The sequence below is a fragment of the Camelus ferus genome, chromosome 10 (assembly GCF_009834535.1).
Source record: "Camelus ferus isolate YT-003-E chromosome 10, BCGSAC_Cfer_1.0, whole genome shotgun sequence".
NCBI lineage: Eukaryota > Metazoa > Chordata > Mammalia > Artiodactyla > Camelidae > Camelus > Camelus ferus.
In genome coordinates, this window is record NC_045705.1 from 69,028,814 (window position 1) to 69,040,948 (window position 12,135).

At 58.6% G+C, this 12,135-nt stretch overlaps 1 protein-coding gene across 1 annotated transcript in view; it reads left to right on the forward strand.

Moving 5' to 3' along the window:
• The window catches only part of ANO1 (anoctamin 1), a 79,969-nt gene extending 68,396 nt beyond the window's left edge, over positions 1-11,573 (forward strand). The window contains 4 exon segments of the mRNA XM_032490077.1: positions 3,146-3,198; positions 3,825-4,009; positions 8,119-8,224; positions 9,836-11,573. Coding sequence (XP_032345968.1) covers positions 3,146-3,198; positions 3,825-4,009; positions 8,119-8,224; positions 9,836-10,078 — 587 coding nt within the window. The 3' untranslated portion in view covers positions 10,079-11,573.
• The last annotated feature ends 562 nt before the right edge of the window (positions 11,574-12,135 follow it).

The window sequence follows — 12,135 nt, forward strand, 5'->3', positions numbered from 1 at the left end:
GCGGGGCCCTGAAGGGACAGAGGGCCCCAGTGGCCCCCATGACCTGCACCCAAGGGGCCATGGGCGTCTGGAGGAGGCTCTGCCACAGAGCCCAGGTGTCTTGACTGCCCTGCTGGGTCCCAGAGAGGGAGGCATGGCGCGTCCCTGCAGGGACCCAGCCCCGGGCATGCATGGGGACCTGCACCAGCGTCCCAGCCCTGACCGCCGACCCCAGACCCACATGCCTGCTGCCCTCGGGCTCCATCTTCAGAACCTTCGGGCGGGAAGCTGTGCCTGCGTCCAGCTCCTGGGCACTGCGGGTGGGCAGGCAACATGGATTCCTCCCTGTCATGTTCTTGGAAACAGGGCTGCGCATCCCCTGGAGTGGCAGCAATGCCTTGGAGAAGAGGGCAGGTGGAAACGGGGCAGCTCCCCTGTGAGACTTTTGTAAAGGGAGCCCCAAGACCTTTCCCAAAGAGCGTCAGCCCCTGGGACCTATGGGTCATCAGAGAAGCGATTCTCATCCTGGAGTGTGCATCGAAACAACTCAGAGGGTCAGGACTCCGAGAGAGGCTGACCCCGCGGGCCAGGGGCTGGCATCCTGGTTTTGCATTTTTTAAACAGGACCCCATGATTCTGGTGTGGGGATCACACAGAGGACCATTGCAGGTCCTGTAAGGCTCAGTTCTGGGCTGCGGAAAGCGCTCACTGGCCCCCCTGGTCTCCCACCTCCCTGACATCCCAGTTTCCTGTTGTCATCTCTCTCGGCGCGTTGGGCCAGTCACCTGGGCCGGACACAGACCCATTTCCTCCTGCAGAGCTCAGGGGCCGTTTCCCGAGGGAGCCCCCTGCCCAGAGACCTCCACTTACCCGGCTCACCGGGACCGAGCACCCCCACTGGGAGTTCTCTACCTCAGACCCCGTGGGGCCGGGCGGGGCTGCACGCGTGAGCGGACTGTGCGCACACATGAGGGGTGCTTGTTCCCAGTTCCCGTCAAACACCCAGCCCTCCCGGGGTTTTTGTCTCCCCTCTTGAGCATGGGTCTGGGTTCAGATAAATGTTTCTCTAAGCGACACAAGCAAGTTGCTTAGGTGTAGAGCAGAACTTCAGGGCACAGTGTGGCCTGAAGGGGGCGCCACTGCTGGCCACAGCCGGCTGTTGTCTTGGAGACTGCCAGCCTGCTGCTGACCAGAAGAGGCCCTTTCAGAAGCAGCAAGTCTAGATTTTTAAAAATACAGCATCCCTGGGAGGGTGTAGCTCAGTGGTAGAGCCCATGCTTAGCATGCACGAGCTCGTAGTTTTAATCCCCAGTCCCTCCCTTAAAAAAACAACATCATCCCGAGCTGTAAACATCAATCAACATGTTTTAAGTAGCAGGCAAGCTCAGTGAAATCTATGTGCCTGAATGTGGCCCAAGGGCCTCCATTTTGCAACCTCCGCTCAGCATGAAGAGTCTGGATGGAAGTGCTTTGCACACTCATGCAGTCACTCAACAAACACCCAGCAGCGCCCCCGCCCCACGTGCTAGTCTCTGTGCTGGGTCCAGGAGAGATGCAAGGATGGGCAGTTCACAGCCTCTCCAGGAGCTCGGAGTCTGCAGAAGGGCTCCCAGCCGCCGAGACGCCCAGCTGTGGGAGCAGGTGGAGCCTGTGCCGCGTTGATTGCCTGGGGATGTGTTCCTTGATGAGCCACACGTCCCGCTGACTTGCACCCGTGTGCTTTCTTCAGGGGAGATGGGCAGGGTGGGTGCATCTGGCGCCCTGAGGCATGCAGGCCCCGTGACCGCCCTGCCTCAGTTCCAGCCCAGAAGTGAGTTGGGAACCGCTGCTCTCGTGGGAGGCCCCAGCGGAGCCACAGCAAACTTCCCGCCTTGGGTTGGGTTTCAGCCCGCATGGGCGCGAGGGCTGCTGACGGCAGGGAGGCGAGCCCCACCCCTGCATGGCCCGGCAGACCTGGTCTGCAGTGGGCATCCTAAATGCTTGTTCTCACGGAATGGTCCCCGGCCGGGGCTGGGGAGCCCTGCCTCACAGTTGACCTCGGGTGCTGGGTCAGTGGTCCAGCTTCTGGGCCACGCGGGCCTGGACTCCTGCTGTCTTGGCAGGCTGCCTACATGTACCCCCAAACAGGTGCTCCCTGCAAGGGCAGGACCCCCAGTGCACAGCCCTCCACGCCCTGGGTAGGGAGCCCCACCGTGCTACAGTCTTCCTAATGACCAGCTTTTGTCCCCTCCTACTCCTCTGAGAAGCACAGTTGTCACCATCACAGATCTGGCTTTAAGCCGGGAGAGAGAGTGCCTGGGACAGGGTTTCCAGCCCCCAATCTGTGGTGATTTGCCTGGCCTGATAGGACACCGCCAGGGTGCGGGCAGGAGGTGGGCATGGGTGCTGGACCCCTTTCCAGGGTTCACAGGACTGAGCCCAGATGGCAGAGCCCACAGCTAAAGTACTTCCTTCCTGGGCCCTGCTGGGATGGGGGCCGGTGGAGCATCCCTGCTGGCGTTTCCCCAGGTCCCGTGTGTCAGCCTTCTGTTCACCTGTGATTAGGCTCAGTGCTGCACTTGGGGTGATGGAAACAAGGGGGCATCTGGATAGAAAATGGCCTGCACCTCACTGCTGTCTGGTCGTTATGCCCAGGACGCAGTCCTGGCCAGGAGCCCTGGCCTTGCTTCTGGACCCTGGCCCTGCATCTGGCCGGTCCCTAAATAGAATTTTCCTAGCACGAGAGCTACGTGAAAATTCTAGGACACCAAACCTCGTGGGTTCCATCTCCAGGCAGTGCCCGTGGGCCCTTTGGGGCAGGAACTTCACCCAAGTTGAACCTTCCTCTCTCTAGAAAAGAGCCCTGCTAAGCGATCAGTGGTTCACACGGGTTTGCAGCAGGTTGCTCAGAACCAGTAGAGACCAGGTATTTTTAAGCATCTCTTTTGAAAACCACAGTTTGCTTACTAACAGCTGATGCCGGTATAAGCCGTGGGCTCTGTGGTCAGCCAGGCTCCGCCGGGGTCCTCCCTGGACGATTTCTCTTTACTGCGTGTCTGATCCCCACCCCACCCCAGAAAAGGGCCAAACCAGCCCCTGGAAAGGCCGAGTCGCTGCCTGCCAGCCGGCATGACTGAGAGTCAGGGCAAGAGGCTCTTTAAACCTGTGCTTCTCCCCCGCCCCCCAGGGATCTGGTACAACATCCTCAGAGGCGTCGGGAAGCTCGCGGTCATTATCAACGTAAGTGACGTCCCTGAGCTGCCCTGGGGCCGGGCGCCCCTTCCAGGGGCTGGTCTCAGCCTCCAGTGCAGTCCCGGACTGGTGGGAGTGTCTGTTCAGAAGTGTCCCTTGGTCGTATGGAGGGGGCGGGGCGAGCTCTCTGGGAATAACAAAATTTCCTCCACCTTTCTCTGCAGAGTCCTCCCCCGAGCCCACCTTGGCCCCTAAGTCCGCTGTCTCCCCAGACAGAGAGAAGGAGAGGGGCGGACAGAGATAGGGAGGGCGGGAGAGAGACACCCAGACACAGAGACAAGGAGCGGCACTCAGACAAACAGACAGAGACTCCTTTTTGGGTGTTCCTTTTTTTAAAGAAAAGTTAGTTTTCCCCCTTTATCAGAATTCCCCAAGCCTTCTCACTCAGGTGCGCCCTATTCCCAGCCCCCAGGCCCTCTTCTTGGGGTGCCGGAGAGGCTGACAGGAGTTCCCCCAACCGTTCGTTTGTTCACATAATGTGCCAAGGCCACGTGGTCACGTTTGCCAACTCGGGTCACACGGCCAGGCCCCAGGGCCAGTGCCACCCTGGCTCAGGTGGGACACCTCCCCCGCCCAGCGGGGGGTCCGCACTCACCCAGCGCTTCCCCGCCCAGGCGTTCGTGATCTCCTTCACGTCCGACTTCATCCCCCGCCTGGTGTACCTGTACATGTACAGCGAGAACGGGACCATGCACGGCTTCGTCAACCACACCCTCTCCTCCTTCAACGTCAGCGACTTCCAGAACGGCACAGCCCCCAGCGACCCCCTGGACCTGGGCTACGAGGTGCAGATCTGCAGGTACCGCTCTGGGCAGCCCTCTTTGAAGAGCCACATTCGGTGGCCTTCTGGGAAAACTCCTGTTCAAGCCAGGATTCCTAAGGGCAAGTCACAGAACAGCTCAATGTTGCTTCAAAAAGAAAAAAAAAAAAAAAAAGATCCCTGGGGTGGGGGTAGGGGATGATTTATTAGTTCCTTTAACTAAGAAGTTTGGAATAGCTTCAGGCATGGCTGGATCCAGGGGCTGCCGTTTGCCCTCTGGCCCCATTCTGACACTGCCTCCCAACTTTGCATTCCTCCATGTCGGCATCATTTTCTGGCAGGTGGAAAGGAGCCCCCAGCAGTCTTCTCTACTCAGCAGTCTCAGTGGGAAGAATTTCTCTTTCCCACTAGTCAGTAGAAGTCCCAGGATTGAGTCTCACTGACCTGTCTTGAGTCACAGGCCCATCCCCAAACCACTGTTGCCAAAGTAGGGAAGGCTCTTATCGGCGAGGCCTGGGTCATGTGCGGGGGGTGGGGCCTTGGCCATAGAACTGGGGGCATCCCAAGGAAAACTGGGGTGCTGGGACTCAAAGAAGGAGTGATGGATGGTGGGCAGGCAAAAGCAACGGATATCGGAGATAGCCAAACCTGAGGGGCCCCGTCAGCTGGCCAGACACTGCAGAGAGCACCCAGGAAAGATGGAGGTGGGGACGGGTGGGGGTGGGTGAGGGGCAGAGCCAGGCCTGGCCATACTCTGTACATTTTCCTTGTGCCAGCCTGGGTTAGGGGCTGGGGACCTGGGAGTGGGCCACATGACCCCTGCTCTCCAGAGGCCTCGTGCAGGGGCGACGGAAACACACAGATTCGTGTAAAGGGGAGGAAGTAGCTGGAAGCCCAGGTGAAGGGTGGGGGCAGTGGGGGGCACTCCAGGGGGAGGAGCACAGTGGGCAAAAGCAGAGAGGTGAGAATCGGGGTGTTTGTGGGAGGGAAACTTCAGCCTGTCCTGGAATGTAAAGGGGTGAGACTGGAGGGATGGGCAGGGGCGCAGCATCCGGGGTCAGGATGCGGAGGGCTGTCATGTGATTGGCCACTGGCTTCGAGTTGAGGCTGAGAACAGGGAGTAAGAGCCGAGACAGTGTGACCTCAGCTGCCAGTCTGAACGGCCTCCACCCCCACTGACACTCAGAGCGTGAAGGACCGCAGGGGCCGAGAGGCACATCACAGAGCCCACGCGATGGAGCTCGGCCCGTCCTGCGCAGGGCAGGTGTTTGCTCCGCGCCTGTTTACTCTTACTTTGCACATGGTTCTACTAAGCTTATCTATTGGTCTTCACACCCTTGACGTAGTAGCAGGGGGTGGAGGAGACTGTCAGGGGTCAGGGTCCTGCCAGCAGCAAGTAGTGGCCTGCGGCTGCAGCAGAAAAAACAGGCCCAAGAAATGGAAACACAGCACCACCCGGGGTCATCGGAGGCCTTGATTAAAGAGAAGTTACGAGATGTGCTTTGTGTTCTGGGTCAGAGCAGGGACCGCATCCACCCTGGGGCCCAGTCCAGCGGTGGAAAGGAATGAGCTGCAGCCAGGCCCGCCAGCTAGAGAGGGCAGGTGACACGCAAACACGCGGCACAACACGCGGCCCGCTTTTCAGGGTCCCGTCCACCGCATGTTTCCGTGCACACAGATGTGGACACGTACATCACAGGAGCAGCCGGGGTGATCTGCTCCGATGGCCTGCGTGGTTCCCTTGGGGAGGATCAGCCTGGGGAGTGGGGGCTGAAGGGCTCTGGATCCTCCCTCCCTGTCCCCTGCAGGCACGGGCCCCCGAGAGCCCCGAACAGCCCTGAACTGCTGGCCTAAGAGCCACGTTTGTCAGCCAGCTTGCACTGCCCCGGCTTTGAACGTCCCACGCCAAGAACACGCTCAGGCCACCTGCTTAACTCAAAGTGAATTTCAGAGGAAGAATGATTTAGGGCAAAGAAGACGGGGGCAGGCAGTCATTTTATTAGAAATTCCCTCAGAAACGGTGTTGGGGTTTACAGGGCAGACGCTGGTTTTCAAGCCCCAGGAAGCAGCTCCCCGTCCGGGCATCAGTCAGGAGTCCAGCCAGGAGAAAGGGCCCCGTCCATGTCCCCCGCAGAAGCTCTGCCCTGGAATGGGGCCTGGGGCACAGTCTCTGCTCAGTGAATGTCACTTGTTACTTTGCCTCCGTGGAGGTGAAGGCATGAGCCAGCCCGCTCTGCTCCCTGGGATTCTGGCTTTGGCCAGGCCCACCCCTCGGTTGGCCACAATCAAGTCTGTAGGTGCGGTGCACTCCATGCCACCACCAGCCGCACCTACACCAAGCCGCCTCCCAGGGGAGTTGGCTGCGGGAGGAGTAGTGCCCAGCCCAGCCTGGGGCAGCAGGTGTGGGAGAGGAGCTGGGAGCAGCACTGGCGTCACTGCTGGCTGTTACTAATTTCTGCACTAAAACAGGCATCTCTCACTGAATGCTCACAGCCAAGCCCAGAGAGAGCATTATTATCCTCCCCTGGGGAGCTGGCAGGCAGAGTACAAGCACTAAGCAAGGAAAACAATAAGATTGCCTCTGATCGAGGTCAGTGCAGACGGTGAGGGGTGGCATCTGGACACGTCTTGAAGTGGGCTTTGAGGGGTGCATAGGAGTTTTCCAGGTAACCCGAACACATGGCCCAGCATCCTGCTACAGCTGGCCTTGAGCACAGGAAGAAGTGGGAGGAACAAGTGTGTGTGGCTTCTGACCCTGGGAGAACAGGGGATGCCTGTTCCCGTCAGAGATCAGGTTGTGCAACTTCTGCGTGGCTCAGCACCTGGCACCAGAGTGTGTGCTCCCAGCCCGATCCTATCTCTGGGGTTGGCAGCTCGGCACTGAACAGGCCCGCAGAGACTCTTGTCCAGCTCCCGCAGACACAAAGCTCTGTGGGTGAGGGGCCGTCTGTGTCCCCCGCAGAAGCTCTGGCCTGGAGTGGGGCCTGGTGCACGGTCCCTGCTCAGTGAATGTCACTAAGTGAGGAAATGCCAGACCAAGGCCCAGAGAGGCCAAGCAATGGCACAGGGAAGCACAGCAAGGCGGGAGCCAACGGTGGGTCGACGGCAGGCCTAGGCGTATGGAGCCAGCTGCCTCCTCTCCTGGTTTCCTGCACTGGGCCTCCACTTTTCAGTGACCAACAGGGCACTCCTGCAGCCCAGCACCTGGAAACCAGCCTAGTGTGGCTTTCTTGGACAGATTTGGGAAAGTTTTCCAACATTTCCTCCAAATTTAGCTTTGTTAAAACCAGGCGCCTCCAAATTCGGGGCATTCAGGGGGCCAGGTGGGGACAGGGCCCTGGCTTCTCACCCTCACCCCACCTCCACACCGAACAGCTCTGAGAAAAAGGCAGACCTACCGTACGAGAGGCGCCCCCACTCCCTGAGGGCAGGGGGCGAAGCTTATCTCAGCAGGAAGTCAGTGGGCAGCACTGCAAGTGATAAGGTGAGGAGCAGGCTGGTACTTAACTTACCCCGTGGAGATAAGGAGGTAGCAGCCGGGCAGCCGCGGGGACAGGGAGGGAGGTGCCCCCGGGGGCCGGGCCCATGAGGCAGGGCAGGCCTGGGCACAGTTGCCTGGTGCCCTGACCGCACCAGCTGTGTGTTTAACCTCGCACGTGGGCTTCTTTGAGGAAATGTTTCATTTTTTCCCAATAGCACCCCCTACAGAGCCGGGAGAGATGGGAGAAATGGTTTTCAAACAGGGTTCCACGGACCCCAGCCTGGAGTTTTGTGGACAATGAGGGTTGGGTTGAGGTTCCAGGCTTGGGGACCCCACCCCTCTTCAACCAGGGAGGCCCTGCTTGCTTTGTGTGACCTACTAGGGTTTCACCTGGGACTTCTTTTTGGAAAAAGGACCCCGCTGCCTTCTACAGCTGGGAACCTCTGTGCCGGGCGGTCCCAGAGCCCCTCCCGCGCGCCCGCAGCTGGGCTTAGGGGACGCCCGGTGGAGTCTGCGTTCCCCGCGAAGCTCCCTCGCCTGCCCGGCCCACGTGGGCGCCTTCCCCCAGGGAGGGCAGCTCTCCCGCAGGCATCCCGGGAGCCCCCCGGCCCAGCCAGACCCCAGTTCCTCTTGAAGACCCTCCCTGACCCCTGGCGGCCTTCGGCAGGTACAAAGATTACCGGGAGCCGCCGTGGTCGGAGCACAAGTACGACATCTCCAAGGACTTCTGGGCCGTGCTGGCCGCCCGGCTGGCCTTCGTCATTGTCTTCCAGGTGCGAGGTCCCTGTTGTTTCCGGGTTTAGGGATCGGGGCGCTGAGGAGGTGCTCTGGGCCCAGAGCAGGGGCAGGAGGGCAGGAGCTGGCTGATGTCAGGGTCCAGAGGTTCGAGGACCTGCTCTGGACACCCTAGGGGCAGTGGAGGGGTGGGCTGGCGCCCAGGCCCTATGCAGAGACAGGTCCCAGAACCTCGTGAGTGAAAGGAGGGCAGGGGAGGGGCCGGACCAGTGCTGGCAGAAGGGTTTGGGCTCCTTGGCGTGGGGGGGCAGGTTTAGTTAAATATAAGTGGTGTTTATTGAAGGAGACACGGAGGGGGCCCTACCTTAGCCTCCCCTGTGTGTGGCAGAAGACAACCCCCAGTGGACAGGAGGGCAGTGGGGTCCCCGCTGACTCCAGCCCCCGCCAACAGCCAGGGAACTCGGCCCCCCCGGCCCCGTCTCTGCGGAGGGGGGCGGGCGACCTCTGAGGCTGGAGCGATTCCCCGTGGACAGGACCCCAGACCGGGGAGCCGGCTGGTGCACACGGCGCTGAGGTCTCAGCCGGGCGGGAGCACCCTCAGCCGCCCGGGCCCTGCTGAGCCAGCACTCCTGTGCCGCCCCTTAGCACCTGGAACCCTAAGAACTGGGTTCCAGCCCCAGCTGGCCCCATCGACACAGTGTGGCCTCAGGCAGGGCTCCCATCCCCTGAGGCGCCCCTGTCTCCCCTGCCAGCTTTCCACAACGCTCTGCAGGCTAACTGGCATCTGGGCCCCGTGCCCCAGAAACAAAGCCTGAGAGGGGGATTCTGGTGCCGGCGGGTTGTTGAGGGGAGGCCCCAGGAGAGGGGCGGGAGCTCGGCAGGGAGGGGCTCTGGGCCGGAGCGAGCATCCCAGCACGCCTGTGGGCCCACCGGAGGCAGAGAGCGCCGGTCATTGGCTGCGGGCTGTCCGGGCCGGGAACAGGGAGACGGAGGGGCAGTTCCTTGGGCAGCTGTGCACTTTGTGGCCACTGCTGGCTACCACAGGGGGCTGGGAGTGCCAACCAAGAAAGGCGGGGCCGGCCGGGGGATCAGCATCCTCCGTGACAAGGCAACTACCTCAGCCACACGTGCCAACAAGTGCTCACCAGACAGAAGCTGGAAAAACAGAAATTTCTGTTTTTCCGTATAAGTGGATTTATTTGCATCTTACACGCCAGAAATGGATCCAGGGAGGAGCCAGGCGTTCAGGGTGGTCCTGGGAGGCGTGCCAACGGCAGGAGCACCTGCGGAATTGGCAGTTTACGGGCTATTTGTATTTTAACCATTTTCCTTGAAGGCTTAATACGCATTACATTTGGTGATGTGTGGCCAATCAGATCATTGTTAAGCCTCCCAGTCAAGGGATTCAGAATCGCTTGGAGACTTTTCCTAGTTACTGAGCTCAGATTCCTTCGAGAAGGTCGGCCACCACCTGAAGGACCCCAGGGCTGGTTTCCTGTTTCATTTATACCTTCGGGGAAACTGAGGCCCGGGGGCTCCAGGGCATGGCTGAGGTCACAGGGCGCGGCGCTGCCAGGGGGCTGCAGGGGAGGTGGGAGCATCTCCCGAGCCCTCTCCTTCCCACCCCGACTCGCTGGCTCTCCTTCCAGAACCTGGTCATGTTCATGAGCGACTTTGTGGACTGGGTCATCCCAGACATCCCGAAAGACATCAGCCAGCAGATCCACAAGGAGAAGGTCCTGATGGTGGAGCTGTTCATGAGGGAGGAGCAGGGGAAGCGGCAGCTGCTGGATACGTGGATGGACACGAGCCGCACGCCGGCCGGGCCGTGCGGCAATCACAGCCCCCCTGCCCGCCCGGACGGCCCTGACGGCCCGGGGGGCACCCCGTAGCAGCCGGCAGCCCTGGCCACACACACCCTCTCCCGGGGCAGGCGGCATCTTGCACCCACCTGGCCCAGTGGCTCCTGTGTTTGTTGCGAACCTGGAAGACCACCTTCTGATAGGACAACATTTTTCCATCTTTTCCTGTTTTTTTTTTCCCTTGTTTTTGCACAAAACCATTATGCAGGGAATTCTGTTATCTTTAGTATTCAAGGTTAATCAAAATGATCGCTGGGGACGGGGTGACACACAGTGCAGGCACTTTGCAGAAGCAATGCTCGAAGCCTGGGGTCTCCTTGGTGGTGGGAGGTGAGCAGTGACCCAACCCCCCCCCCAGAAATCATCTTCTTTAATCCTTCTGATGCCTTAAGAGAGATGCAAGGTGGCACTCCAAAGCATTGGGCCAAAGCTGGTGGGATATTTGAGGGAGAACGGGGAAATGGATAAGGAATAAACGAGGTGGACACCAGTTCCAAAAGGCGTCACCTGCCCCTAGGTTGGAAAAGTGAGACTTTTTATCACCTTTTCCTTCCATGGGTGCAGAAACCGAGACACTGCTCAGAAAGAAGGACTCCCTGGCTCCGTCCACTCAGAGGGCCTGGGAGCTTCAAACTTACTCTTGGAGACCTAGCGGGATGCTGGTGTCCTGAGTGAACAGTGACAGGCACCTCCGGGGACCCCATCGTCCGCCACACGCCTCCCCCAGCACGAGGCGACAGGAAGCCGCGCGGTGAGCGATTCCGGCCTCTGAGGCTTTTCTCCCGGCGGCTTCAGGGTTTCAAGACATCTTAAGGCTTTGGGGAGACCTTTTGCAGCTTCAGAATATTTATTGGGTTTTTGTAATCAATTCTACGGTGGATTTGAGGGGGTTTTTTTTCTGTAGCTCAAAGGTGGAAGGCGTTTATTTTATTAGCTAACCAAATACCATTGAGAGGAATTTAAAATACGGTTACTACCAAAGATTTTTATTAATAAAGGCCTCTATTTTGATAATACCTCTTATATTTTTACTTACAGGAATGTTACTGTTGGACAATTATCATTTTAAAAGCTTGTAAAAAACACATCTCATAGGTGATAAGAATGATCTTATTTGCAGCCATTCTCCTAACCGACTGTCTGAAGTTTCTCAAGCACCCAGAGAACCGTGAAAGGAACGTCTCACCGAAGGGAGGGAAGGAAACACAAGTGTTTGTCGTGAACGTGTGGTTGGTGAGACACTGACCTTTCTGTAAGCTGCCAACTAGGAGGGACGTCCGCAGGTGTCGTAGACTTTCGTTTTGGGCTAAAATCATGCAATCTGATGCTTCTCTTTTTTCTTGTACAGTAAGGAGTTGGAAATGGGGGATTTTGTATATCAACACTGTACTCAAAATTAGGTGATGACCAGAAGATCCTTTTATGGAAACCATTTTTTTAAAAAGAGAATGTACTCAAATCCACAGAGGACCGTGGCTGAACATTCATCTAAATAAATTTGTATACACAACACTTTCCTCTCAAACCCTGTCCGCGTGACTTTTGCCCGGGGAAGCTCGTGGGGCTGTCCCTAGAGCCCCGTGGCCAGAGCTGCAAATTCGGGAGGGACTCAGAGGTACCTGTGTCCTCAGTGCCAGACCCCTGACTTGTTCTAAAAGTTCCTGCAACTCCGTGTCTCTGCAAGTGTGTGCACGTGCGTACACGTGTGTGTGCGCGTGGCTGCGTGTGCACACGTGTGTGCAAGTGGTTGTGTCTCAGTGTGTGCATGCTAGTACACGTATGTGTGCGTGTGTGTTGGATGGCAGTCGTGGTCACACCTTCCCAGCGGCCTCTTCCACGATCCCCGAATCCCAGCCCCTGGTCCCGCCAACCCAGCAGAGTAGTATTTGGGATTTCAAGTTCCCCCCACACCTTTCGGGCACCATGCTAGGGTTGCTGGCGTTTTCATGTGAGCCAGTGGGGGCGCTCTTTCTTGAATCCATCACCTATAATCACCACCATTTCATGAAGGAAAGAATATTTTTCACACCCAAACGTGCAGCCTGATGCTGGGGACATTTCTTAGGAGTCACTCTAAGGAGGCCTCG